The sequence below is a fragment of the Astyanax mexicanus genome, chromosome 9 (genome assembly GCF_023375975.1).
Source record: "Astyanax mexicanus isolate ESR-SI-001 chromosome 9, AstMex3_surface, whole genome shotgun sequence".
Classification (NCBI taxonomy): domain Eukaryota; kingdom Metazoa; phylum Chordata; class Actinopteri; order Characiformes; family Acestrorhamphidae; genus Astyanax; species Astyanax mexicanus.
In genome coordinates, this window is record NC_064416.1 from 14,357,095 (window position 1) to 14,382,551 (window position 25,457).

Genomic DNA, 25,457 nt, shown 5'->3' on the forward strand with positions numbered 1-25,457 from the left:
CTAAAAGTGGTGCAAAAACCATAAAACTTTATTAACTTCCAGAGACAATGTTGTTTTTGCTTGATGAGAGTTTCAGAACACACTTCTGGTATTGTCATCAGTTCATCTCCACAGGGATGTGTTTAATGAGAAGAGCAGATAACAGCTTTCATGGGTCCACAGTGATCTTTCCTCTCATGTTTTAACACTCCATATCTCTCCATTGACACGGGACATGCAGCCTGGGTGAGTACTCAGTGTGTACAGCGTGTGTTTGCATGCATGTGTGTGTGTTTGTGTGTGCAGCTGTGTTCTTTACTTCCACAACCCGCAACGGGTTGGGGGGGGGGGTGAAACTGAATCATCTCCACATTTCCTTTCCCACATGTTCAGTCTGGACAAACTGGAACTTTCCAAATCCACAACTCTACAGGACCCTCTCCATTTCACTCCTCCAGCTTAAGCTGAGGGGTTTCACACATCTCAGTTGGGTGTAAGAGTGTGTGTGTGTATGTGTGTGTGTTTATTAGCGTGTAATCTTGCTCAAGCCAGCTGTTCCAGGTTCCCACACTGAGCAATCATGTAGTAATCATGGGGCTGTTTTGATGTAGATATTTATTCAACTTATAAAAATGGTTGAGGCAGCAGTTGAAGGTAATGATGGCTGGAAGGTAATGAGGCAAGAGTGTGTGAGTCAAGTGTGTAAGCAACAAACAGACAGAGCTGGAGATCTTTAGGAGGTCTAGGAGGTCAATGACTAATGGGAAGGACATGGCAACTAGGCCAACTAGATATATTGTTCAAGAAAGAAACAATAAAATTATTAAACAATTAGACTGAAATGGACAAAAATAGGTCATATTTAGTGTGCAACTTTACACACATTTATATTGGGGATGTGTATCTGTATCAGGGATCTGACAATACAGCTCTAGAAAAAATAAGATGTCACTTTCTTTGATTTTACCAAATTAAAAAGCTCTGTAATATAATTAAGAGGAAGACAGATGTTCAGAAGCCATCAAACCAAGCTGAACTGCTTTTGATTTGACCAAGCTGAACTGATTTTTGCACAAGGAGTGGCATAAAATTATTCAAAAGCAGTGTGTAAGACTGGTGGAGGACAACGTGCCAAGATGCATGAAAACTGTGATTAAAAATCAGGGTTATTCCACCAAATATTGATTTCTGAACTTTTAAAACTATGAACTTGTTTCCTTGTATTATCTTTTTTTTGTTATTTCAGCCATTTCTCATTTTCTGCAAATTAATGGGTTTTATTTTTATTTGGAATTTGGGAGAAATGTTGTCCATAGTTTATAAAATAAAACAACAAAGTAAATTTTATTCAAATATATACCTATAAATAACTCAGACAAACTTATTCAAAAAATGAAGTGGTCTCTTAATTTTTCCAGAGCTGTAGAGCATTGTTTTGTGGAAATAGCACAATTGCAGGACTTGTCAAAATGCTATGAGAACCAAATGGCCAAAGGTGACACCCAACCTTCTGGATGTCTGATGTGTGACATCAAATCATTGACGTTTGGTGCTGCCCACTATGCCAGTGTGTGCAATATCGTACACCACTTTAAAACAAAAGAAACAGCTGAACATGGGATTTAAATGTCCACAACATGTTTAAATTGTGTTTATGTACCCTGCACTTTGTGTGGAGTAGTACTGTTATAAATTAATGATCATTGCAGCACTTGCCTACTAAAAAAAAAAAAAAAACAGAGCATAAAACAACTTACACACATCATAAGGACAACAGATATATACTGATGAGCCAAAACATTATGACAACAACATGACCACACTAAACAACCAGCTTTACCAAACTACTCAAACAGTCTGACCAACATAATGACCAGCATAACCAAGCTGGTTGACTAGTGAGGCTGCAGTGACAGGTAATGATGGCTGACATAACCTTTGGTTTTGGTTGCTTTTGGGAAGGTGAGTCGAGTGTGCCGGGTGTGTAAGCGAGTGTGTAAGCAATGAACAGACAGAGCTGGAGGAAGAGACCCACAGAGCAGAGCTGGTGAGTCAGCATGAAGATCCTAATGGCTTCCTGGCCTCATTAGAATGGGGACTTAATGAGTTTCTGTCCCTTCTGCACACAAATGACTCATTATGCGAACTAACACACACACACACATACACACACACACACACACACACATACACACACACTGTTACAACATGCACAGGAATGCCTGTGTGAGGTCCTACACATAAATAAGCTCAGGTAAGGGAAATCTATGGTTCTTTCTTTCTTTAAAAAGAAAGAACAACAAAAGAATATGGCACGTAGAATGATAGAAACAGAAAGAAGAAACAGAAAGAGATGAGGAGGAGGAGAGAAAAAAAGATGAGAGAAAAGACATGAAGAGATACAGCTGGGGTATATATAGACAGGAGTAAGAGATAAAATGAAAAAGATGAAAGAAAAACAAAGATGGAGTGATATGATAAAGTGAAAAAGATGAAAGAAAGACACAGATGGAGTGATATGATAAGGTGAAAAAGATGAAAGAAAGACAGATGGAGTGATATGATAAAGTGAAAAAGATGAAAGAAAGACACAGATGGAGTGATATGATAAGGTGAAAAAGAGTTCAAATGCTTCAAACCTTAGGCAGCAGTGTTAATGCTAATACTAATACTTCCCAAGTTTACTTTCATTTCATGCTCTCTCTCACAGCACTGATACCCCTGTCGTAGTGTTAGTAATAGTAGCAGCAGCAGCAGTAGTTATAGTAGTAGTAGTAGAGCTAGTAACAAAATCAGTAGTAGTAATGGTAGTAGTTATAGCTATAGTTGTAGCAGTAATTGTAGCAATGGTAGTAATAGCAATAGTAGTAGTAAAACTAGTAGTAATTGTAGTAGTAGTGGTATTAAAAAATAAAAATGGCCATTCAGGGAATCATCATTTACTTATCTTCTTAATAATAGCGATATTAGTAGTTATATTAGTAGTAGTAATAGTAGTAGCAATAGTAGTTGTTATAGTCATAGTAATAATAATATCAGTAATTGAAGGAACAATAGTAATAGTAGTAGTAGCAATACTATTAATAGTAGTTAAAGAATTAGCAGAAGTAATAATAATAGTAGTAGTAATAGCAGCAGTAATAATAGTAGCAGTAGTAGTAGTGAAATTTAAAACCCTTAATGGGGCAACTGTGGAAAAAACGGGGAATCCCGGTATATAATTATGCACAGACACATGAAACATCATGCAATGCTAGTACTCCCCCACTTTACTTTCATTTTAGTACTTTCACTAAACCCTCTGTAATAGTGATAGTAGCAGTATTAGTAGTAGTAGCAGTAGTAGTAGTAGTAGTAATAATAGTGGTAGTAGTAGTAATACTAGGAGTAGTAGTAGTAGTAATAGTGGTAGTAATAATAATACTAGTAGAAATAGTAATAGTAGCAGTAGCAGTGATACTAGTAGTAATAGTAGTAATGATAGTATCAGTAGTTGTAATACTAGTAGTAAAAGTGGTAGTATTTGTAATAGTTGTATTAGTAGTGCTAGTAATAGTAGTAGTAATAATAGTAGTAGTAGTAATACTAGTAGCAACAGTGGTAGTGGTAGCAACAATAATAGTAGCAGCAGTAGTATTATTATTAGTAGTAGTGGTAGTAGTAGTAATAATAGTAGCAGTAATATGAGTAATATAGGTAGTAGCTGCAGTAGTGAGCTCACCGTTCTCATCATTGTCCTGAAGTTGAGCATGAACCTGAGTCTGCAGTGACCAACAAAGCGTCAGCAGGGTCAGCTGAGTGAAGAGAAGAGCCAGACTGGCTGGAAGCTCCATTCTGCTCCCAGCTGACTGCAAACTCTGCAGGAGAACAAAGAAGTTTCCCTAGTTTCCCTTAAAAACATCAAACGGATGGTGAAGAAAGCTTCAGTGTGAGCATGTTTCCCTTCAGGACACAACAAACACCATTCCACAGAGGCGCTTTTTCTTGGAGAAGACTAGATGTCAAACACGGTGTTCTGCTGTTCTTCTAACTAGAATTTACCGCCCAACAAAACATCTGGCTTTAGGAGTGCTGCTTTCCCCCCACCCATATTAATGCAAGCCACACCCCCTGCACCAGGATAAACGAGAGGTGCCCCTAAGAGTTCCCATTCACGTGCATTCTGCCATGCTGTATCCAACCAGAGACAGTAGGGAGGACACTATTAACCAAGCCTGGTGATGTGGGCGGGGCTTGTTCGAAAAGGGGTAGGAAAACATTTAACTCGTCCCAGATGTGATCTGTATGCTCTCGTCCTGAATTAAAAGTGCTGCAGGGTGAAGTGACTCAGCAGGAGAACACTGCAGGTCAAGGGTCAGGGAGAGGGCTGCAGTGACTGGGTTGCATGGATGGACATACCTCATACAGCCCTTTTAGACCATGGTGTGGAGGTGCTGAAAAACAGAACTGGGTGAGAAATCAAAGCATGTTGTTTTGTCACATTCCCAAAATCAGCAGCAGAATCGAAAATTTCATACTGATTTAATAAGGCACACCACAAATTCATTCAACACATTAAAACCATCTAATTCTGTTAAAACAACCTAATGCCAACCTTACATCAAACGATTTTCAATTTTCAGTTTTAGGATTAAAATTATTATAGTCTTTCAAAAGTTGAGTTATGGTCACATCATCTCGATCGTTCAGTGTAAGGTTGTTAGAATTTAAGGTTTAAGTCAGTCTTTTTTTCGTCTTGCCATTCAGATAAAATCAACCATGTTTAATATTATTAAAAAAACTGAAGATTTGGCTAACGCAAATAGTGACGTGAACAATGTCAAGAACCAATAGGAGAGCTGCGGGAAGCAGCAAGGCAAGCGTGGGAACATTTCCGGAACTGGACATGGGTGAAACTCTGGCGATGGCTCGGAACGACGATTCTTCTTGAGGGTGCAAAAGGAGAAGAAACAGGTGGAGCTGTGGAGTGAGCAAGAGTGTCTATTTGACATGTCTTTCCATTTGTACCATGACAGACTGGAAAAGTATAAAATGTATATTTTAGTATAGTATAAATGAATGAAAGTAAAACACTCTAAAAAGTCAAGCTGCAGTCTTACAAAATAGTGACCCTCCAAGATCCCCAATCTTTGCAGAATCTTAGACTGTTACTAGTAGATTTAGTCTGTTAGAAGTCTTTTCTGAGGTCGCCTAGTGTATGGTTAGCTTAAGGCAATGACTTCACAAAACCTCTATAGGAGTCCTGTTGCTATGTGGCACCAAAGCATTATCAGCAGATCTTCCACAAACCTCAATGAGCCTTGGGCACCAATGAGCTGCCATAAGAGCTGCCTAACATTTTGGAGATGTTTTAAACCGAAGGTGTATCCATCACTATTTGGTTCAAATAAGGTGCTGCCTAATATGTAGATCACATGCCTTGTTAGGTGACAGTGGAACCAGATGTTCAATGTTATTAATTTCACTTTTATCTGGTCATACATTTGTCAAAACATGATTTTAATTCATACTTATCAAAGAACCAGTTTTAACACGCGCACTGGTTGATCTGATCATAAGTGGCCAGGACAAACTATAGGTGTGAATGGGGTACAGTTAGTCCCAAGGATGCTTCATAATCTGATCACTAAAACCACATGCAGAGCTGGTCAGGGATGCATATGGCCACATGTGAATTGCAAAGCATCTCAATGGAACCAAGACAACAAAGCACCGCCTGCCCTTCCTCCATCTGATTAAAACATGTCACAGGATATTAAAAAGCCAGATATGTGTTAAAATTTGTTAGAGTCACCCAAGTAGGACCCAGGACCCAGCAGGACATGTAGCATCCAGTCTGAAAGCAGGATATGTGTGTGTGTGGGGGGGGGGGGGGGGGGGGTAGTTCTGTAGTTTGCCTTATCAGATTGGGTTTCCTGTGTAATAGAGGTGCTTATCAGTTATACTCCAACACATCTCACATCAGATTGGAAAGGGTTTGGTGCATTTCCTTCATGTGATTACAATGAAATGCAAGAGTCCAAAACACAGGCTTTACATTTTTAGTTTAAAATGTGTTTTTAGCTTATACATACCATAGCTCTCTAGTGCCTCCTGGTGTAAGGAAAGGAGATGTACTGAGCAGATAATGAACAGAACAATACATTTTGTTCTATAGGATCCTTATGTGGTCAAATATGTTGTGGAATTAAAGCTGTGTCTATCTGCAAGATAAAATACCAGATAGGTAATAGTGGTGCTTCTCATTTTATTTTACCAGATATTTTTATTTAAATGATGTTTCTGGCAGGCCAGTTCAAAATCTGGAATATTCTTCTGCTAAGCTATACTGTTGTGATGTGATGATTTTACATTATCTTACTGAAATATCCAGAGATAGGATATCCATTTCATTTTTTGGCAAAATGTAAGCCCTGCTTAAAATGCTTAAAAATGAGATGCAAATATGAACATAATATAGATATTTGACCATATTTCGATAAAAAGTTGGAAAAGTCCAATAAAATACAAAGTACAAATAAAATAAAAACTGGATGTGCTTTATTATTTTATGTAATAGAGTCAGTGATTTTAGTACATAAACATCTTTTCATTTATATTTTCGCCCCTGGGGCTTTTATTATAAAATCAAAAATGGCGGATTAGCGATAATATCTAACAGATGGTATCTGTTTCTGAGATCATTTAATGGCTGATGTTTGATATCAAAATTATGTTACTGTGCTGGTTAGATATGATAAGTTCTGCTGTTTGATATGATATGTGTATGATGTCTGTACATTACTATGCTCTTCAGTTATTCATTTTTTTTTTTTTTGATTTTCGAATTTTGTGACTTTTCATGTTTATATCTGAATTTTGCTTTTATTTATTAATTCTGTGATTCAGTCTAACAACCCTAACAGCCCTGATATCAAATTTACTTTCGTCCTAATCTGGCCCAGAACAGTGACAAGATCTGTAAAAAATTAAATTAAACTTATTTTCACACAACAGACCCAAACCGGCACAGACATGTTTTGCGCATGCATCTGATTGAATCTCGGCCAGAACTGGCACAGCTCTACAATGAATTTTATTACATTGGGGCATAGATTTGATTTATTTTTATATATGAACCAAATATGGCACAGAACACCCACCTTCTTTACAAAACGCCTTCAAACTCAAAGTGGGTATAGTTCAAAATCTCTAGCCTTATAAAGGCTGACAAATTACTTAAATTACTAAATTACTATTTAGCTAATAAACTGTTTTAAAAAACTAAATTGCACACAGTAACTTACTCCTTTAAGTAAAAGAAGACTCTTCTGTGCTTTTCTCTTGCCTACTGTTGTGTGCTGCAGGTAACTTAGCTAACGCTAACTATTTAGTGTTAACACTAGCTAAAGTGTTACCTCAGACATTTAACCTGGCTAACTAACAATTTCTCAATGTAAGAAATATGTAGCTAACTACATATTTGTTGTTTCTTTAACAAATGTACCATGTGTACTAAAAAAACACAGTTTACCTGGACAACAGCTGTTTCTTTTAATGCTTTTTGGGTGACCTCTTTCCTTTTTCCCCTCAGTTTGTGCTTCCAGCTAAATTGGCGCCTAAATTATTCATGCACTGTGACTGTAACTTTTTGATTAATTTATATGTTTTTCTAATTATAAGTAATTCCTACATTAACCATAATTTATTCATTACTCTAACAACTAATATGTCTGTTTATTTGTAATACAAATTTTCCCCTACCAAATTGGTATTTAAAATGGCTGTACTTTCTAAAAAAAACAAACAAAATAAATAAACCAAACCTACCCATCACAAACCACACAACACCTCATAAATAAAAGCTTTTTACTCAGTTCCACATATTTACATGTGCTTTAGGTGGAAGAGTTCAGAATGCATCCCAGCATTCTATTATCCATGTATAGTTTTTTTTTAATTCAAAGATAAAAAATAATATGTTTTTTTGTAAACACATATACAGCAAAAGTATTAATAGCCCTTCAACTTTTTCACATTTTGTCAACTTACAACCACAAACATATTTTATTGTATTTTATTGACCTTTTAAATAATATGCCAATACAAATTAGCACAAAATTGTGAAGTGGAAAGTTGTTAATCAAAAGTTTAATTAAATAAAATCTGAAAAGTGTGTGCAAAAATATTCATATATCAATACTTAGTAAGGCCACCTTTTGCTGCAAATACAGCTGCAAGTCATTAGGGGTATGTCCCTATCAGCTTTGCACATCTAGAGACTGAGATTTCTGCCTATTCTTCTTTGTGAAACAGCTCAAGCTGGACAGCGTCTGTGCCACAGATGCTCAATAGGATTTAGGTCAGATCCGTGAACACATGAATATTCTATGATCTAAACCATTCCACTGCAGCTCTGGCTGTATGTTTAGGCTCAGTGTCTTGCTGGAAGGTGGTCTCAATGTGGAAGTGTTAGGATCGCTTCAGACCCAAATACGCAGACCAGATTCCATATGCTGATGCAGACAGATCTGTGAAAGCTAGTATAAGACATTCCCATACTGGATCTGGTCAAATTCAAAAAGCGGTGATAACTCTACCACAGGTTTCCAGAAAAAAAACAGATCTGGATCATAGTTTTCTGCAATCAGGGAAGGTTCCTGAGGCCTTTGGAAAGGAAACAGGCCCACAGCATCACCAGTCTGCCCCCATCAAAGGGAGCATGAAACGTTTTTTGTGCGTACTTATCTTTTGTATTATGCCAGACACACTTGGAGTGTTTGTTCCCAAAAAGCTGTATATTAGTCTAATCTGACCAAAGCACACCTTTCCAGTTGAAGTCCCAGTAACGCTTAGCAAACTTCAGAGGTTCACATTTATGTTTGTAAGTGATATGTCATGGAGACTTTGTGACCCCAAGATGCAACTTTTTAATGCATTTCTGGAATAGTGAGCTTTGGAGAACTTTTCACTTCTTTAACATTGTTTTGTTACCTCTCCTTCTCTTACTATTTTAACGCCATTTTAACCCTTTTAATACATCTTAACCAGGGGTGCCTATAATGCTGCCCGTAAGTCGTGTCGAAAATATCGTATTTACGAGATGAGAGCACATGAACACCACCATAAACTCGAATTTACCAGTGGGAAACTCGGATTTTCAGATAAGCTCTGATTTTCCCAGTTGGGGCAACAAGAGATAAATAAATAAATTACATGTATTGAAATTGATAAATAAATGCAATAAATTGATGCAGACAGTTTGTATTCTAAACTGCTTAACACTTAAACACTTGCAGGTTGTTATTGGCTAACTAATAAAATCACTAGCAATACGTGAAAAAAAGTCTATTATGATTTATGGTTCCAATGGGATAGAAACATTGCTCACCTAATGCTTAAAAGTCTTATTCACTTCATTCTCTTGGAGTAGGCCAAAATAAACCTCCTGTTTTTTATGATAATAGACCAAAAGTATAAAGAAAAGAATTTTCCCAATAACGTCCATTTCCACACAACCTAAAAACACTCGAACGCATGTCAAGTTGTAATTACAACCTCCAACCAAGTAGGAATTTCCAAGGAGGACTTAAGCATAATTGTGGAAGGTGGTGTAATGTTCAGCAATTAAAGTGTATAGTCTATAGATGCAGATGTTAAAACTGATAACTGAAAACAAGCTAGATGTTTTATGTCTAAAGTGGCCCCACTCTTTACACATAGGGTTTTACAATTTACATTTACTACTAAGCTACCATAGCCACTCATTAGGTCAAGATATAAAACTATATGATACTTTGAAACTAGTAAAGACACCCACCCAACAATACACACACAGAGACAATACAGGCTCAAATCGGACTATTCTTCTAGCGATACTGCTAGATACACCAGTAGTACAGTAAGTGTTGTATTAGTTAAGAGTGGAGAAGCTGATCTGTTAGAAAAGAGGATGCTATTCCAGACTCTTAATCTCCTGTCTGTTTTAATTACTGTGTGTGTTCATTGCCTGGTCCGTCTTAATCACTGTGGGTGTGTGTGTGTGTTTGTGAATGCTGTGTTTCAGGCTCTTTCTCTGTAAAGGTGTGTTTGCAGAAGGCAAATCAGAATCAGATTCTCCAGCTATTTTTATATATTTATTTCCATTTTTCTAAATGTTTTAAACATCAGTACTTTGCTATTTTGGCATTGCCTCCAACCCAAAAAATGATTGAATAAGATAAAATGTAAAAAAATCTCAATGTATTTTTATGATAACTTTATAAAACATAATGGATGAGTCACATACACTATATTGCAAAAAAATGTATTCATTCATCCATCCAAGTCATTGAATTCAGGTATTCAAATCACTTCCATGGCCACAGGTGTTTAAAACCAAGCACCAAGGCCTGCAGGCTGCTTCTGCAAACATCAGTGAAAGAAGGGGCTGCTCTCAGGAGCTCAGTGAATTGCAGCATGATAATTATGGTAACATGCCACCTGTGAAACAAGTGCAAATTTCCCCACTACTAAATAATCCATAGGTAACTGTCAGTGCTATTATAACAAAGTAAAAGCGATTTGGATCTATTTGGTAGGCTGTGTAAAATAGCTGAGTGGGCTCATAGTGCACAGAGGTCACCAACTCTACTCTTTTAATTCTATCTCTTTAGTTTGGGCCTTTATTATATGACCTGCCTACTGCAAGACTGGGATTGGTCTGATTGAGAGAGCTTTGATTGGACGTGCCGGCATGAAGGTGGTAAATCATGTAATTGGTTAGGCTGTAGGGATATCAAATTTGATTGGTCACTCTGTTGGCTCAGACCTTGGTTTCTCCTCTTGGCTCAGAGCCATCAAGCTTTAGCACTCACTAATTCATAATCCTCAGACTGTTCTTTGACTCCCCCTGAACACACACACACATTGTTAGAGTGTACGCAACACACATACATATACTCATGCACAAACAAACTAGCAATCAAGTGTACAAACAAACTACTCACTTCTTACTTCTGACCTGGGGTTTTGCTAACACACATACACACAGGTACACACACATACACACACATACATACACATACAATGGATCAAGAGAAGAATGAACACACAGACTCACACACACACACAGACTGAGTGGAATGTAAGTTCATTGTGAGGCTCTGGGGGAAATAGGTAAGTCAGATCTTCATCTCATCTCTTTCATTTTGCCCTCAGTTATGTGACTGTTGTTAAATCCTCCTTTCCATGTCTGATCTTCTCTTGATGTTCTTCGTTTCAAGGTATTGATTTCTCCTCTTGTGATGTTTTACATTTTTTTTATATCAAGAGAAATGAGAGCTAGACCTAGTAAACTGTTAATGTATTATACTTTGATGCATTATATTTAGGCCATATTTTTTGCAGTTTTATATTATAATTATGTTTGTTTGTCTTGTTTGGGTTTTCAGATTCTATTTTGTCTGTCTGGTCTTGCTTTAGAACTTGCTGTCTGCATGTTAGCTTTCATTCCAGCAAAGAGTCAGCAATACTGTCTATATGATATGACTGGTATGCCTGTATGTTTTTTTTTTTTTAAATCTGTTGAGACTCATGACTGAGTTTTCCAATATAATCCTCTTTTGTTGCTTAAACTGAGTCACGAGCTCCTCTGGAGTGCAGCCGGGAACAAACCTGGAGGCCAAGACCTAAAGCTTAGTCTCCAAATGGCAACATTACAGGAGAAGAAAAAAAAATTAAAAACATAAGAAAAAGGTAAAAATTATAAAAGTAATTTCAATTGGACATTTATCATGAAAAAGGAACTACTACCACACTCACATTATACCAGAAATGGAGGTATATATGACCAAAAAGATTGGGCCTCTTGCTTTTGTTGGAGTAAATGTCTTGACTTTAAAAAAATTGCTTTGAGGATTTGAGAGAATACAGAGAACGTCATTAGACTGCTCTACAGCTCAGTGCTGGGGGTCTTTATACCCCTCTAGCCCAGACCTGACATTAGACATGGTGCCAACAGATCCATGTTTATCTCTTCAGAGAATATTGAATCTCTTCTATTGACAATACTTCTCTACAGGGACAAGCTATGCACATATACACACATACACACACACACACTAGCTGAAGACCGCCTAAGCTGGTGCAGGACTCAGTTTGAATGTTGTTGTTATGTGTTTGGGTGTATGCATGTGAGGAGGTCGACCTGTCTGAAAGGGAAGAGCAGGGAAAACAGGATCTCAGAGGGATTACTGAGCCTTAATCGAAAAGTACGAGTGCTGGTCAGAGGTCATGTGACTTAAGGCCACTCACTGTAGAAGCAACGTGATTGATAAACTACAGTATACAGCTCTGTTCGCCACTAACAGTGATATGCAAATCAAATCAGTTGTAGAAAAGTAAGAACAGCAGACCATGATTTAATCAAAATAAAATTGTTTTATTGTCACATCACAAAAACAAGGGGCACAGGGGAGTAACAATGTAGATGCTAGGTCCCTCAAAGTAGCATAAAACACAATAAACACAAATAGATATAAATATAGAAAATTTAGATTTTCCCAAAACTTACACTATACATATGTTACTGCACTGATGAAGGTTTATGAACTTATAAACTATGAGTATACATGTAGATATTGCTGTTTAGATATAGGCAGTTGGATAGTACAATATGTGAATCCAAGAGTATGTGACAGTTGAGTGCAATAATTAAGCAAGTGTCTTCAGTTCCTTAAAAGGAAAACAATGTGAAGGATGGGGTGTGACTGATATCAAAGGTAATCCCAGGAGGACCGTAATTGAATAGTTTAGTTAGGTTTTTTAATAGCTAACTAAATAATTTAAATGCGTAAATAATAACATTTAAGAAAAATATAATGTAAAAAATATGTTTTAACCAGTGCAACCAACTGGGCAGCACTGTGGATGTGACAAAAAAAACATCACTCACAAAAAAAAAAAAGTACAAAATTAATCTGCAAAGCAATGACCAACAGTGTTGTATCTCCTGTTTCTGTAAATCAGCATTAGAAATGAAGAGTAACAGACTGGTCATCATCAGAGACATCTGGAGAACACTTCTGCTGTATTATCTTCTGTCACCTAGCAGTCATCTCACTGAATCAGGTATGAACTCACAAACTCTGCAATGGTAGAACATAAAACACGCCTTTGTGAAGTAACTAACACTGATTAATTGGTTCTAATGGCACCTGTCAAGGAGTGGGATCTACATATTGGGCAGCAGCTAAACAGTCAGTTTTTCAAGTTGATGTGGAAGCTGATTGCAAGAATCTAAATCAATTTGACAAAAAATGGTCATTATCAGAATACTGTGAATACCAGTTTAACATGCCTGCTTGCATTCATACTGTCATGGCAAGCCAATGTGGACAATGTCAGGATAGACAATTTAATCAAAAATGGGCCCTTTATTAAAATGGTTTATTGGTTTTAACAATTGCAATGGTTCAAAGATGCATTTAGTTTTTCTAAAACTGTTTAAATTATCTTGATAATTTATCATGGCAGGGGTGACAGCTTAATTTTACCTCAGCTAAGCATAGAGACTATGAGAAATATTAAGTACTGTGGACTTGGCAAAAACCCATCTCTCACATTGAAGAAACCTTTAGAAAAATGTGCAAAAAGTACCTTAAAATGAAGGTTAATAATTCTCAGGATTTGTAATAAATCAAAATAAATCTTGGAAAACGAATTGTTACACAGTGTTTGTATAATAAATAATTCTGCAGAAATGAAAAGCAAGTTTTATTGATATTGACGTGTGTGTGTGTGTGTGTGTGTGTGTGTGTGTGTATGTGTTCGGCAGCCAGTGAGTGTGAGGGTGGGCAGGATGTGTTTGCTGCTGTCAGAGAGAACAGTCCGAAAGGCGAATTCATCGCCAATCTCACCATCACTGGAGACCCTTCAGCCAATCATATAAGCCTGAGCCTTGCCGGAGTTGATGCGGATTGGTTTGTCTTGGAGGGGAAAACCGTTAGGCTGAACTCCAACCTTTCACAAGTTCTGGATCGAGAGGTAACTTAGCATAAATGTTAATAACATCATCAATCAGTAACTAAATCAGGTCTGTGCATTTGTTTTTAATGTCTGCTGCTGTTTTCAGGTGCATGGCTCTGTTCTAATGGCCACTGTGAGCTGTTATGAGGATGGAGCCCTTCAGGTAAACCATAGTCAGTTCTATAGTTGTAACATTTGGTACCACTTTATAATAATGGTACATGAATGAATGCCTTTATTAATGTCATGCATGTACCATTATTATAAAGTGTTACCTAACATTTGTTACAACTGGAGATGAATTAGCCAAATTACATTGGAGAGAAGAATAAAAGTATGTGGACACCTCTACTTATTACTGAATTTAGTTTTCCAAACACAAAAACAAAATGCATAGCCATGCAGTCTATGTAGACAAGCACTGGCTCAAATACATGACTCAGATATATTGTGGCGGCTCTGGGTTGTGTGTGTGGCTGCCTGTAGGCATGTTTCTATTCTTCTGTGTGTGGGGCCTCTTGTGTTTTGTTGTGCTGTGTTGCTCCAGCCTACGTAATTGGTACCTCCCCCGTAACCTAGGGTATGGGGAGGGGCCATGCAGATGGGTGCTGGTTAGGGCACTCACCGTAAAGTAGGTGGATAGTGAGTTCAGTCACTTGGCTCTGTTGGTAGCCTATAGAATAGAATGGTTTTAGCTCTCCTAGTCTTGTTAAAGACTGTAAGTGAGTGGCTAGCCTGTGTAATAAAGGAGCTATTGAGCATTCAGCATGAGTCTCACGGGTCTTCCTTCCTCTTCCACGCCACAATATAAAATGTGGCAAACAAGTCAGTTCAGAAGCCTCTGCTAAGTTATGGGTAACTGTAAATCCTATTATTGTGAAATTTAAGCATCTAGAAGCAACAGCAGATCACCCATCAACTTGTGTCTTGATATTGGGTGCAATTTCCTACAGTGTCAAATCCCCTTTGGTCTTTATTACTGGCACAGGCAGGTAATTTAAGCAGAACAATGATCCTCCACATACTGCTGCCACCTGGGGAGCTTGCCTTGAAGACACAGATACTATGCCACAGCAAGTCGCATTGCCGGCAGGCCTATCCCTGATTGAAAATGTGTGGGATGCTTTAGGCACATTCTATCATCACTCCATCACTACCACTAAATCTGCAGGAACTGCTTAAGAATATGAGAGAATATAGGAGTTCTGCCAGACTGCAGAACTCCAACAGTTCATTTTAGGTGAGGAGAAATTACGGTCTGAGAGGTGTTTTTGGTTTGGGCTTGGTCTCTTAGTTTCAGTGGAGCAGTGAAGGGTTAGGATTAATACTAGATATAAAAACACAGTTTGACGAGTTTGGTTTGAAGGAATGCTAGTGGCTTGCACAGAGCTCTGACCTTAATCTTACTGATAATCTTTGGCATAAACTGGAGGTCTGACTGGGAGCCAAGCCATGCTAAATTTGATTGAGAACAGCCAATCTTAACATCTCTGGAGACCCTTCAGCCAAACACGTAACTATGAGACTTGCTGGTGTTGATGCTGATTGTTTTTTGCTTGGAAGGGAAGACTGTTAGCCTAAATAAACCCTACTGATCTTCTTTGGCATGAAGTAGAACATTGATTTGGAGCCAGACTTCTTCACCAGTCTGGTGACAATCATTCCCCAAAAGAATAGAGCTTGTTACAGCCACACAGGGTGGTGTTCAACTCTGTATTAATGGCTATAGTAAGAGGTGTCCAAGAAGCTTCGTTGTTAAGAAGGTGTCCACATACTTTAGGCCAAGATTTTGCCATTCTGCTATGAAACCATAGCTAATAAAACCCAACGTCAATACATTTGTGTATACATCAAATGATTACATATTTGATTTCAGTGTGACCTTCTTTATAGTATGTGCCACTTTTGTCTTTAGCGTGAGCATAGAATCACAGTGGAGATTCTCGACAATAATGACAATAAACCAGAGTTTCTACAGAGCACCATCCAGCCTATAGAGATCAGTGAGGTAAACTTCACTATATTCACTACTAATTTTAATGTCTTTTTTGTTTACTTTACTTTGACCATTATTCATTTCTGTGTTTAGCTGACTGCAATGAATTCCACTGTATTGATGGTTGAGGCAAAAGATGCAGATGGAGACACACTCATTTTTGGAATTGATGAGACATCAGTATGGAAACAATATATCCATATCAATTTTAAATTATTTTTAGCTGTAATTTAATATATTTAAAATGTATTTGCTGCACACAATTCTCAATATCTCTATTTTGTTTGTGTTTTGTGTTTGTTTAGCCTGATGCTAGCTATTTCAGAATGGACCTTCCCAACAGTGGTCAAGTAATTCTGAACAGGACTCTGGATTATGAAACAAAAACTCAGCTCCAGCTAACTCTCTACGCTATGGTAACAGTTTCTCACATTTTCTTCTCTCTTTTTTATTTTTATTTTTATTTTTTTACTAAAATTTAGTTATAAAGTAGTTTAATTATTATGGTTATGCTCAGACTGTCATCCCAAATCCAATTTTTGGCATACTAGATTGTATCCTAATTGATATTTGATAGTCTGTACAGCCAGAAATCCCATAAAATCAGATTTTGGGCAAATTAAATCAGATTTTTGCCAGACAGAGCCAAACCATATATGGATGTGGGTAAGAACTGTAATTACAATCAGATGTGTACAGATCTGTATCAGTCTCAATCCAAGCAGATGGGACACGCAAATTCAGTCTGATAAGTCGCCAGATCTGACTTGCTGGCATAGCTGAATTTGGTATTTTAAACAATGTTCTGTACAAAGGACAATCAGAAATGCAAAACATGTGACTCAAGTAAACAAACTTGTGCACGTTAATTCACTATATTGCCAAAAGCATTCACTCATCCATCCAATTCACTGAACTCAGGTTCCAATCACACAGTTTGTACATAGGTGTATAAAATCAGACATCAGTGAATTCCAGCGTGGTACCGTGAAAGGATGTCACTACACGGTCAAGTAGCTGTTTTCAAGCCTTACATCACTGAGAGCAAGGCAGATGATAGGAAACTTTTGGCATTATGTATCATTAGATTTGCTAATCATACTGTGACTAACTCTGATTTTAAAATAGTGCACTATACTCTATAGTGAATAAAACATTTGATGGTGTAATGTAGGGGATAACAGCATTACCTACCCCATGGCTGACTAGGGTTGGATTGACAAGCTTCACCAGTAGCTTGGCACACTTCACCAGTAAAAGTCCTAGGGCAAAACTCCTTAATCCTAATGCTTTTGTCTTTGTGAAATCTGCTGTAGGAGATGAACACCATAGAGCACTACAACACCACGGCCACAATAACAATAAACGTGACTGACGGAGACGACCAGTACCCACAGTTCCAGCCCTGCACACTCCTCTCCATCAGTCAGGGCAGTCCTATTTGTGCCAACCCCCTGTACACAGTCAACATTACTGAACAGGACGAGGTAAAGTACTCTTACATATAAAGTAGAATTGGTTAGTACATTCATTCACACTTAGCACTTAGATACAATTCAGCTACCGCAGAGATACCCTCTAAATAATTGAAAGTTTATGTAGATATTGTGTAGATGTAGGTATTCGTCCTATGTTTTAATCTTACCATTCTGGTATATTCAAAATATAAAATCCCAGATAGCAAAAATCATTGAGCTGAGCATTTGGGCCAGAATTGCGGGCAGACTTTTACATGTGCCAACACCATGGTTTATGAGTATAATAAGGGAATTGGTCTAAGCTGAGAATAAACTACATTCACCACAATTCTGCATGGCCAATGCTTCATCATCCAAACTCAGGACAATTTTTCCATGATATATGGGATGGGTTGAAATGAAATAGCATATAGCAACAACTTGCAACCACGTAACAACTCCATAGCAACCATGAAGGATGCCTTAACAACCACCTAACAATGCCATACAAACCACCTTGAACAACATAAATATGGAAATAATTAAAATAAAAACATAAATATCCTCACATTAGTTTATAAATACATTAATTAATCCTTAATTAATAATTCATAAGGGACATGTTTGCAGCTAGTAACAACTACCTACAAGTTTGACTTTTTAAACATTAACAGCCAGCTTCTCATGTTCCCTTTCAAACATGGCTACTACAATTTTTTATATTGATTTATGTATGGCAAGTCCTATGCTTGCCATAGATAAATGAAAATACAGTATATTCCCGCTGCATACATTCACACGTAAGTTTTGCATATTTATTGATATTCTTCAGATGTTCAATGTGTTAGTATATGTCTGCATCTATAGTTTTCTGTCTATTCTCTTCCTTGTTTTGTCTATACTGTGTAGTTATTGATCACAAAAGCCTCACCACTTTAATGTATAAAAAAGATAACATTTTTTACTTTGATCTGCGATTCATCTTTCCTTTTCAGGATATTGTGTTGGATTTTTCTCCTGGTCCAGTTAATGCAGTGGACGGGGATGAAGGGTTGAGAACACCTCTCACTTATGCCATTCTGTCAGGTGAGGACTGCCTCACACACTTCTAAATATATGAATGAATGTATATGTCATACTGCTTAAACAGCTTTCTTCCTCTTTTTGTGTGGTGTTGCTTGAATGTATGTATGTATGCGTGTGTGTGTGTGTGTGTAGGAGCTGATAATGGGCGCTTTGTGATTCACAGCGAGTCAGGTGAGGTCAGGCTTACCAGGCGGGTTGAGAACAGATTGCTGACACCCACACTTAGACTGCGCATTATGGTAAGTTTGAGTGTGTGTGTGTGTGTGTGTAGCAGCACTATCTTTACCATCTTTTATCATGGGAATTATCAGTACACTTCATGAACACTGAACCCTTAGGTGGATAATTATTACGGTTCATCAATTTTAAACGAAAACAACAAGAAATTCTTGTGTAAACAACTACAAAGATACGAAGATCTCGGGGATGAAAGAAAAAAAAGACTCAGATGATCTTCTCAGCTGTCCTTACTATCTGCTGTAGGTTTTTGCGATCTGAGATGTTTCTGTTCCCAAACAAGACAGTAATAAAAGGTGCTCAAGATGCTCTCTAAAGTCCCTCCTGTACAGTATACAATAACAATTACTATATTGAAAAAAAAAAAACGTAAATTATACAGTTACTATTTTATTTTATTTTTATTAATATTTAATTGTAGTGTTTCAGTAGTGTTTGTTCAGAAACCTTGGAAACACTAGATGTTAAATAAAACATATTGGGCTTGTTTACCAGATCTAGACTATGTCTAACATAACTGTAACTATGAACAACTGTCAGTACTTATTCACCATTATTATTTTAGTTAAGACCAAGACCAAGAAGTTCCAATACTCTATGTCAACTTTACCATATAATTGGCTGTGAGGTATTCAACGATTGCCCAAAGCTCTTGTTGCTGAATGCCATTAAAATCTTCATAGCAATGATCCAAAATGTAGTAGAAAGCCTTCTCTAGATGGTAGGGACAGTTAGACAAGGAGACAACAGGAAATTCACCTGTATGACCCTCAATTACCCTTTTTTTTTATTTTTTACTTTTTTTGCGTCTGAAAATGAAATAATTATCAGAACTATCTGAACTTGGGTAGATTTCATTCTACACTAGACATAATGGCAAGGGTATGCTGGTACACAAGAAGTTATTATGTGCTATAGCATAACTATACTGAATATTGTCTTTTTCCACTGCAGGCTGCTCAGAGTGATGATCCTATGAAGTACTCAGTTGCGACGGCTCTGGTGCGGGTTCTGGCAGAGAACCGGTTCCCCCCTCAGTTCAGCCGCTCTGCCTACCGAGGTTTCGTCAGCGAGAGTACCAGTCCTGCTTCACTCGTCAACACCTACGGAAACGAGCTGCTCGTGCTGGAGGCAACGGACCAAGACTTTACAGATGTATGTTCAGTATCAACAAGAAGCAAATACTATTCATGTTTAAAGCAGCAATATCTGAGAATTTATATCTTTTTTGCTACTTGCTTTAAAAGCACACATGGACACAATCTAAACATGCTTGCTGACAAGCTGAGTGAATTATGTGGATTGAGGTGTAATATTTCAGGATTTTACACAATGATACATAGTGCAGTAGCAACATTTCCAGCCCAAAGTTTGAATTACATAATCATTTGTTAGCATTAATTGAAGCATTAACATGTAAATGAAGGTGATATTTTAAGGCAGCCTTGCTATGTAATATTGTTTTACACAGTGTTTTTTTTATAGTTTCAAGAGTGGTTATCATTGCTATATCATTACCATTGCAAAATGTTCCTATCCAGTGATTTGAAATTGGACTGGGGTAGCCATTGTACACACATGTTGTTCCTTTGGCTTTCAATAGAAGTTAATGTAAAATTAGTTTATTCCAAGTAAATATTGGTCTATTTGTCATAAATATCAGACAGAATGTAAAAAAACAACAGTCCAATTTAAATTATGTGAAAAAAAAAAATAATAATAAATAAATAAAATAACATTTTTATTAGAAAAGATTTTAGCTTAGCGGTTACAATAAACTCAACTATCATTACAAATGAATTTCATTCTAATACAAATATCAAGTTTCAATCTTAGGTAATGAAATTGTCTTTTATGCCCTTAGGTTGTGGCTTGCTGAAGTGAAGTGACTTCAGAAGTCATGTGGGTTTCATGCCTCAACGGTTTAGAGATGTTTGGTGGTACAAGGGGCACCAACACAATATTAGAGAGATGATCTTAATGTTATGGCTTATTTGTGTATAGATCTATACAAATCAGTTGCAACCTGCTTCCTGGCTGCTCAGCAGCATTTCAGATGCTCTAATTTTCACAAATGCATTCTATACACCAACATACTTGAGTATAGCCTGACCATAAACATAAAAGTTTCTGAATGAATTTTTCTCAGAAGTTTGATTTCTTACCTCAGTTCCCTTCACTCTCATCCAGTTTCACTGAAACCTGCTGTATTCGTGTTCTTGTGTCCGACAGGGCTTTAACCCAAAGCTGCAGTATTCTCTGAGCTCCGACTCCAACAGCTCCCATTTCTACTACATTACCCAAGAAGGACTTCTCATCGCCAAGGCCAATCAGCTGCAGCCAAACCACAAACACTCTCTGGAGGTTAGCATGATGATCAATTACTAAATTAAATCATTATTATCATCATTAGCAGACTTTCTGTGCTGATCTAAAAATGTGTATGTATTCTGTTACAGGTTCTGGCTACAGACCAGGAGTCTGGAGATGTTGTCAGAGCTTTGATTGACATTGACGTTTTACAGAAAGGAGTGCCAGGTAAGAACCTGCCTATAGAGCATAGTTATTTAATTAATTTAATCAGAATAAACTAATATTTAACATAAATTAGGTTATTTCATTGTGCAAGCAGAGCATATTCCCATATATCTTCAAACATAACTTTATAGGAAAGGAAAACACGTTCTTAACTTTCAATGAAATTCAGTATATTTAAAGATGTAAGTAATCTTGCAGCATATTCAGTAGTCCATTTGTCATACAATTTCGATGAAATGTAAAAAAAACTGCCAAATTGACATTTTGTTGAAAAAAGTTAATAATTTTTTTTGCAGGTAACCTATGCTATACAATATAATAAAAAAATAATATCACACAAGGCAAATTAAATCAGTTGGTATAACCCACTGAGTACCAATGTGACCAGCTGGGGTTCCCCACCCAGGCACGTACACCAATAGTCCTTAGACAAATCTCCTATTTCTTGTAACCTGACACTTTATTTATCAACGAATTTTAGCTGGAAAGAGTGTCACTCTTGGTTCACCAGTGTAATTATAATATTTTTATATAAATTATTAATTACTAAAATGATAAAAAAACTCAGAAAAAAAATTAAGAACCTAAGGCTATGAATTTCTTTACTATACTGCATCTATATATTTCACAAATTTCATTATTTATGTAGGAATATGAACCATGTAGCTATGTCCAGCAGGTTAAAACAGTGTGTAAACTGTATACTGATTGGCAGACTTGCTTTCTATTTTTTTTATTTTGACAAGTGCCATTTTAATCACACATAAGCCAGCAGATTTGGCATAATTTGTTGGAGAAAAGTTATTGTTGGAAGGTGGCCAAACTTTTGCATATGACTGTATGTTGTCACCAATTCTATGAATATTTAGAGAATATTAAGATTAAATGCTCCATTCCCCATAACCCAGTTCCACAGGGTCCACTAGAGGAGGGTCAGCCCCAGGGCAGAGGGACTGTGGGCAGGACAGGGGGCGTGGTTGGCCTCTGTCTGATCCTGCTGGCGATTGCCCTGTTCGTCCTGGTCTACTTCATAAAAAGAAAGAGAGAGAGACAGGACCCTGCCAACCGTGCCAGTGTAGCAGAGGGCAAACACCCCAACGTGGTAAGACACTAACGTATAAACACACACAAATGCACAGGTGAAGTTTAAGCTATGTGTCAAAATGGCCTAAAGTTCTACATTTAAAATACTCTGAATGAGTCAGTTTAACCTTTAACCTGTGTCTTTGTATCTTTTAATGTTTTGCAAAGAGTCTAAGATGGTTTCAGCTGGTAAGTTGTGTGTTGGTAAAATTGTGCTAGCTTCCTTGTACTGTAAATCCCTGCAATAACAAGTCATTCAGCTTCTCATAAAAAAAATAATGAACCTTTTAGATCTGTTATTTTTGCTCTAATTCTGCATATTAGGTAGATAATGTAACAACCCAAATACTGTATGTCAACACTTGTTTATATACAGTTTATATACTGTTGCTGTCACGCAAAAAATCAAATCTCAATTTTCGACATTTTTTCCTTCTATGACACATATTTTCATGATGAATGAACCAATAGAAATGGCTCAGATTGACTTTTAATCAAAAGTTAGCGTTTTTTTTTCTTCTAAAATATTTTTTTGCGTGACAGTGATGACATTGTAGCACTCATGTTAGAAAGTTTAGACACACCCAAATTAAAGTAATGTAGCTACAATTCAATAGTAGCAACAGAATTCCATATGATGTTATTTAGTCTAAAACAAGTGAAACTCTACAATAAAATAAAAAAATAAAAAAAATGTATGGGTGTGTCCAAACTTTTGACTGCTAGTGTATATGACAGCTCTAAAACTCTGTAGACTTTTATGATGCTAAGTGTAGGTAGTGTCAAGCTGTTCATATTGTTTATTTGTATTGTTATGTGCACATTCTCCATATGGCTTACAGTGGTCACATAGATACAGTAGCTCACAATATTCATTTACTTCAACACCAGCCACATTCCTGCTTTATGCTTTTTATCAAAATATATCCACATGCAGGTATTATAAACCTGCCTTGGCTAATAGACTGCAAATTTGTTGGGCAGGACATTCATGAGATGACCTTATTAATCATTTGCTGGCTCTTCTGGCAGGTGAACCATGGTCGATCGCATCCACTGGTGGAGGAAGTCTTCTATCACAATGAAGCATTCAGTGGGTTCGATGCCTCCACCTCCACCCTGCATGGTCAACAGGGCTCATACACCAAAACTGAGCCAGACTCTGGTGCAGCACCCCAACAAAAGGTCAATACCACACCAGATGCTTCTACACCCACAGAAGATGTCTTTCCAACTGTGAAGACCAATGGGAAGCCATTGGAGAAAACAATCACCAAATCAGTCTCATTTCAGGATTTTGTGGAGGTCAGGGAGTGTGAATCTCATGGGGATGACGACAGAGATAGAAGTGACAGCACAGGTTTGGAAGACATTAGTATTGATCTAAGTGGAATAAGTTCAATTCCAGACGAATTAGAGAGCATCAGTGTTGGATCAGAGCAAACGAACACTGAATCAATGAGAGATTTCGAGATTTTGAATGCAGACCGGGATATGGCCAGAGAAGCACAGGAGAAAGCAGGCCAAAATATCGGAAACCAAGACGTGTCAGAGCTGTTAGGTGTAAAAACGGCTATTCTACAAGAAGACAAGGCGGACGACACAGCATATAAAGATGCAAATAAAGCAGAAACCTCAAAAAGCTTAGACCTGTCTACATCACAGTCAGATTCCGTTAGACCCGTTATGGTCAACCCAGATGTCTCAGAAAAAGAAGCAGAAATACCAGATGCGAAACTTTCCAGCAGCGGAGGTCCTACCACCAGTGCACCTCAGATAACCAATAAAAATCTTGAATCTTCTGGGACTGGAAGTGGTCTCCAAACAAGGGAGACTGAGACAGAAGAAGGGAACGCAGACATAAAAATAATAGTGACATTAACAGACTCAGACGATGCAAACTCTGACTCAGCAACTGAAGACACAGGAGAACAAGTGCTGAACATACGAGATGCAGCACCTGACTCACCACAGCTTCGTGGAACAAGAGCAGAAGAGACAAAAGCCTCAAACAAAGATCCCAACATGCAAACTGACAGCGAAGACATTGCAACAAGCCTAGACAATATGAATCAAGATGGAAGCAACCCACCACCTCAGCTCAACCCAGATCTAAACAAGCCAGCAACAAACCATGCAGATCTGAGCCATCTAGTAGCACACAATTCAGACACAAACATTCAAACATGATAAAGTTATGCAGTATTTATAAAACAGACCTATCAAGATACAAGCCGTACGGCCATGTCACACCACGGTGATCAAGCAAATTTAGAACTGCTATAGAGGCATGGTGATTATTGTACGGATGTTGCAGCTGAAGATACTGAAGGTGTCAGTGTTTTGGTAAAAGGTGTAGTCTTACCTGATCTTGTGTAGGGTTGCAATGGTAACTGGTTTCACTGTATACCATAGTATGAAAATGCACAATTATCATACGGTATTGGTGAAAAAAAAGGCAAGAAGAGACAAAAGAGAATCTTAAGTACGCAAATGAAGATTTTTTTTCACTTCCTCTGCCCCTCAGTTTTAGCAACTTGTGTCAGACTCAAAAACACAGAGAGGAGAAATATACTCAAACACACACAGCAGAGAAATAGGCAGAGACAAGTAAAACTGATTTTCTTTCTTTCACCCCCCTAAAAAATAAAAAATAAAATCAATAGCATGGGATTACACTGGATTCCCTCTAAATAAAAACACAGTGTTCATCAAAACTGTCAGCAACTATCAGCAAGTAATCCAACTCAGAAATAAAAACAGTTAGCATTGCGGCTAACATGCTCTAGGCCCACTGTTAGCATTGCGGCTAAACCTCTCCAGCATTGCTGAGGCAGTCTGCTTTGTCTGCTGATTTATCTAGGCTTTATAACACAGGCTCAGAATAACCTACAGATATGATCAGTATATTAAAGCAAAAATAAAGCTAAAATCCACTCATTTCCAGACATTAAATCCCAATTTATATCCCATAGCAGCCATCCTATGCATTGGTAGTAGTTTGTGACCCATCATATTTATAATTCCATTTATTATTATTATTATTATTATTATTATTATTATTATTATTAATCTGGTACACAGCCATACGGTCA

The 25,457-nt window shown here is 37.4% G+C and overlaps 2 protein-coding genes across 3 annotated transcripts in view; one reads left to right on the forward strand and one right to left on the reverse strand.

The window, feature by feature from the left end:
* The window catches only part of kcp (kielin cysteine rich BMP regulator), a 46,463-nt gene extending 42,292 nt beyond the window's left edge, over window positions 1-4,171 (reverse strand). Inside the window, exon 1 of the mRNA XM_049483469.1 lies at window positions 3,701-4,171. Within this exon, the coding sequence (XP_049339426.1) occupies window positions 3,701-3,812 (112 nt within the window). The 5' untranslated portion in view covers window positions 3,813-4,171. The remainder of the gene's footprint in view (window positions 1-3,700) is intronic.
* Window positions 4,172-10,824: 6,653 nt separating this feature from the next.
* LOC103026791 (protocadherin beta-10) lies at window positions 10,825-24,991 on the forward strand. 2 transcript variants are annotated; one of them, XM_015604457.3, is made up of 16 exons: window positions 10,825-11,115; window positions 12,967-13,068; window positions 13,775-13,983; window positions 14,072-14,128; window positions 15,881-15,973; window positions 16,055-16,141; window positions 16,267-16,377; window positions 17,278-17,448; window positions 18,414-18,504; window positions 18,637-18,743; window positions 19,696-19,896; window positions 20,974-21,105; window positions 21,201-21,279; window positions 22,188-22,381; window positions 22,531-22,551; window positions 23,395-24,991. In XM_015604457.3, the coding sequence occupies exons 2-16, from the start codon at window positions 12,975-12,977 to the stop codon at window positions 24,550-24,552; spliced, it is 2,805 nt and encodes a 934-aa protein (XP_015459943.3). In that variant the 5' UTR covers window positions 10,825-11,115; window positions 12,967-12,974; the 3' UTR covers window positions 24,553-24,991. The 2 variants fall into 2 exon arrangements, with proteins under 2 accessions (XP_015459943.3, XP_015459945.3); XM_015604459.3 differs by lacking the exon at window positions 22,531-22,551.
* Window positions 24,992-25,457: the final 466 nt, after the last annotated feature.

What these genes read in the sequence shown, in the direction of transcription:
- LOC103026791 (XM_015604457.3), top strand. Translation starts at nt 12,975, where the DNA reads ATGAAGAGTAACAGACTGGTCATCATCAGAGACATCTGGAGAACACTT. An exon ending in CAGTCATCTCACTGAATCAG is followed by an intron (nt 13,069 to 13,774) that starts GTATGAACTCAC and finishes TGTGTTCGGCAG; the next exon opens with CCAGTGAGTGTGAGGGTGGG. An exon ending in TTGGAATTGATGAGACATCA is followed by an intron (nt 16,142 to 16,266) that starts GTATGGAAACAA and finishes GTGTTTGTTTAG; the next exon opens with CCTGATGCTAGCTATTTCAG.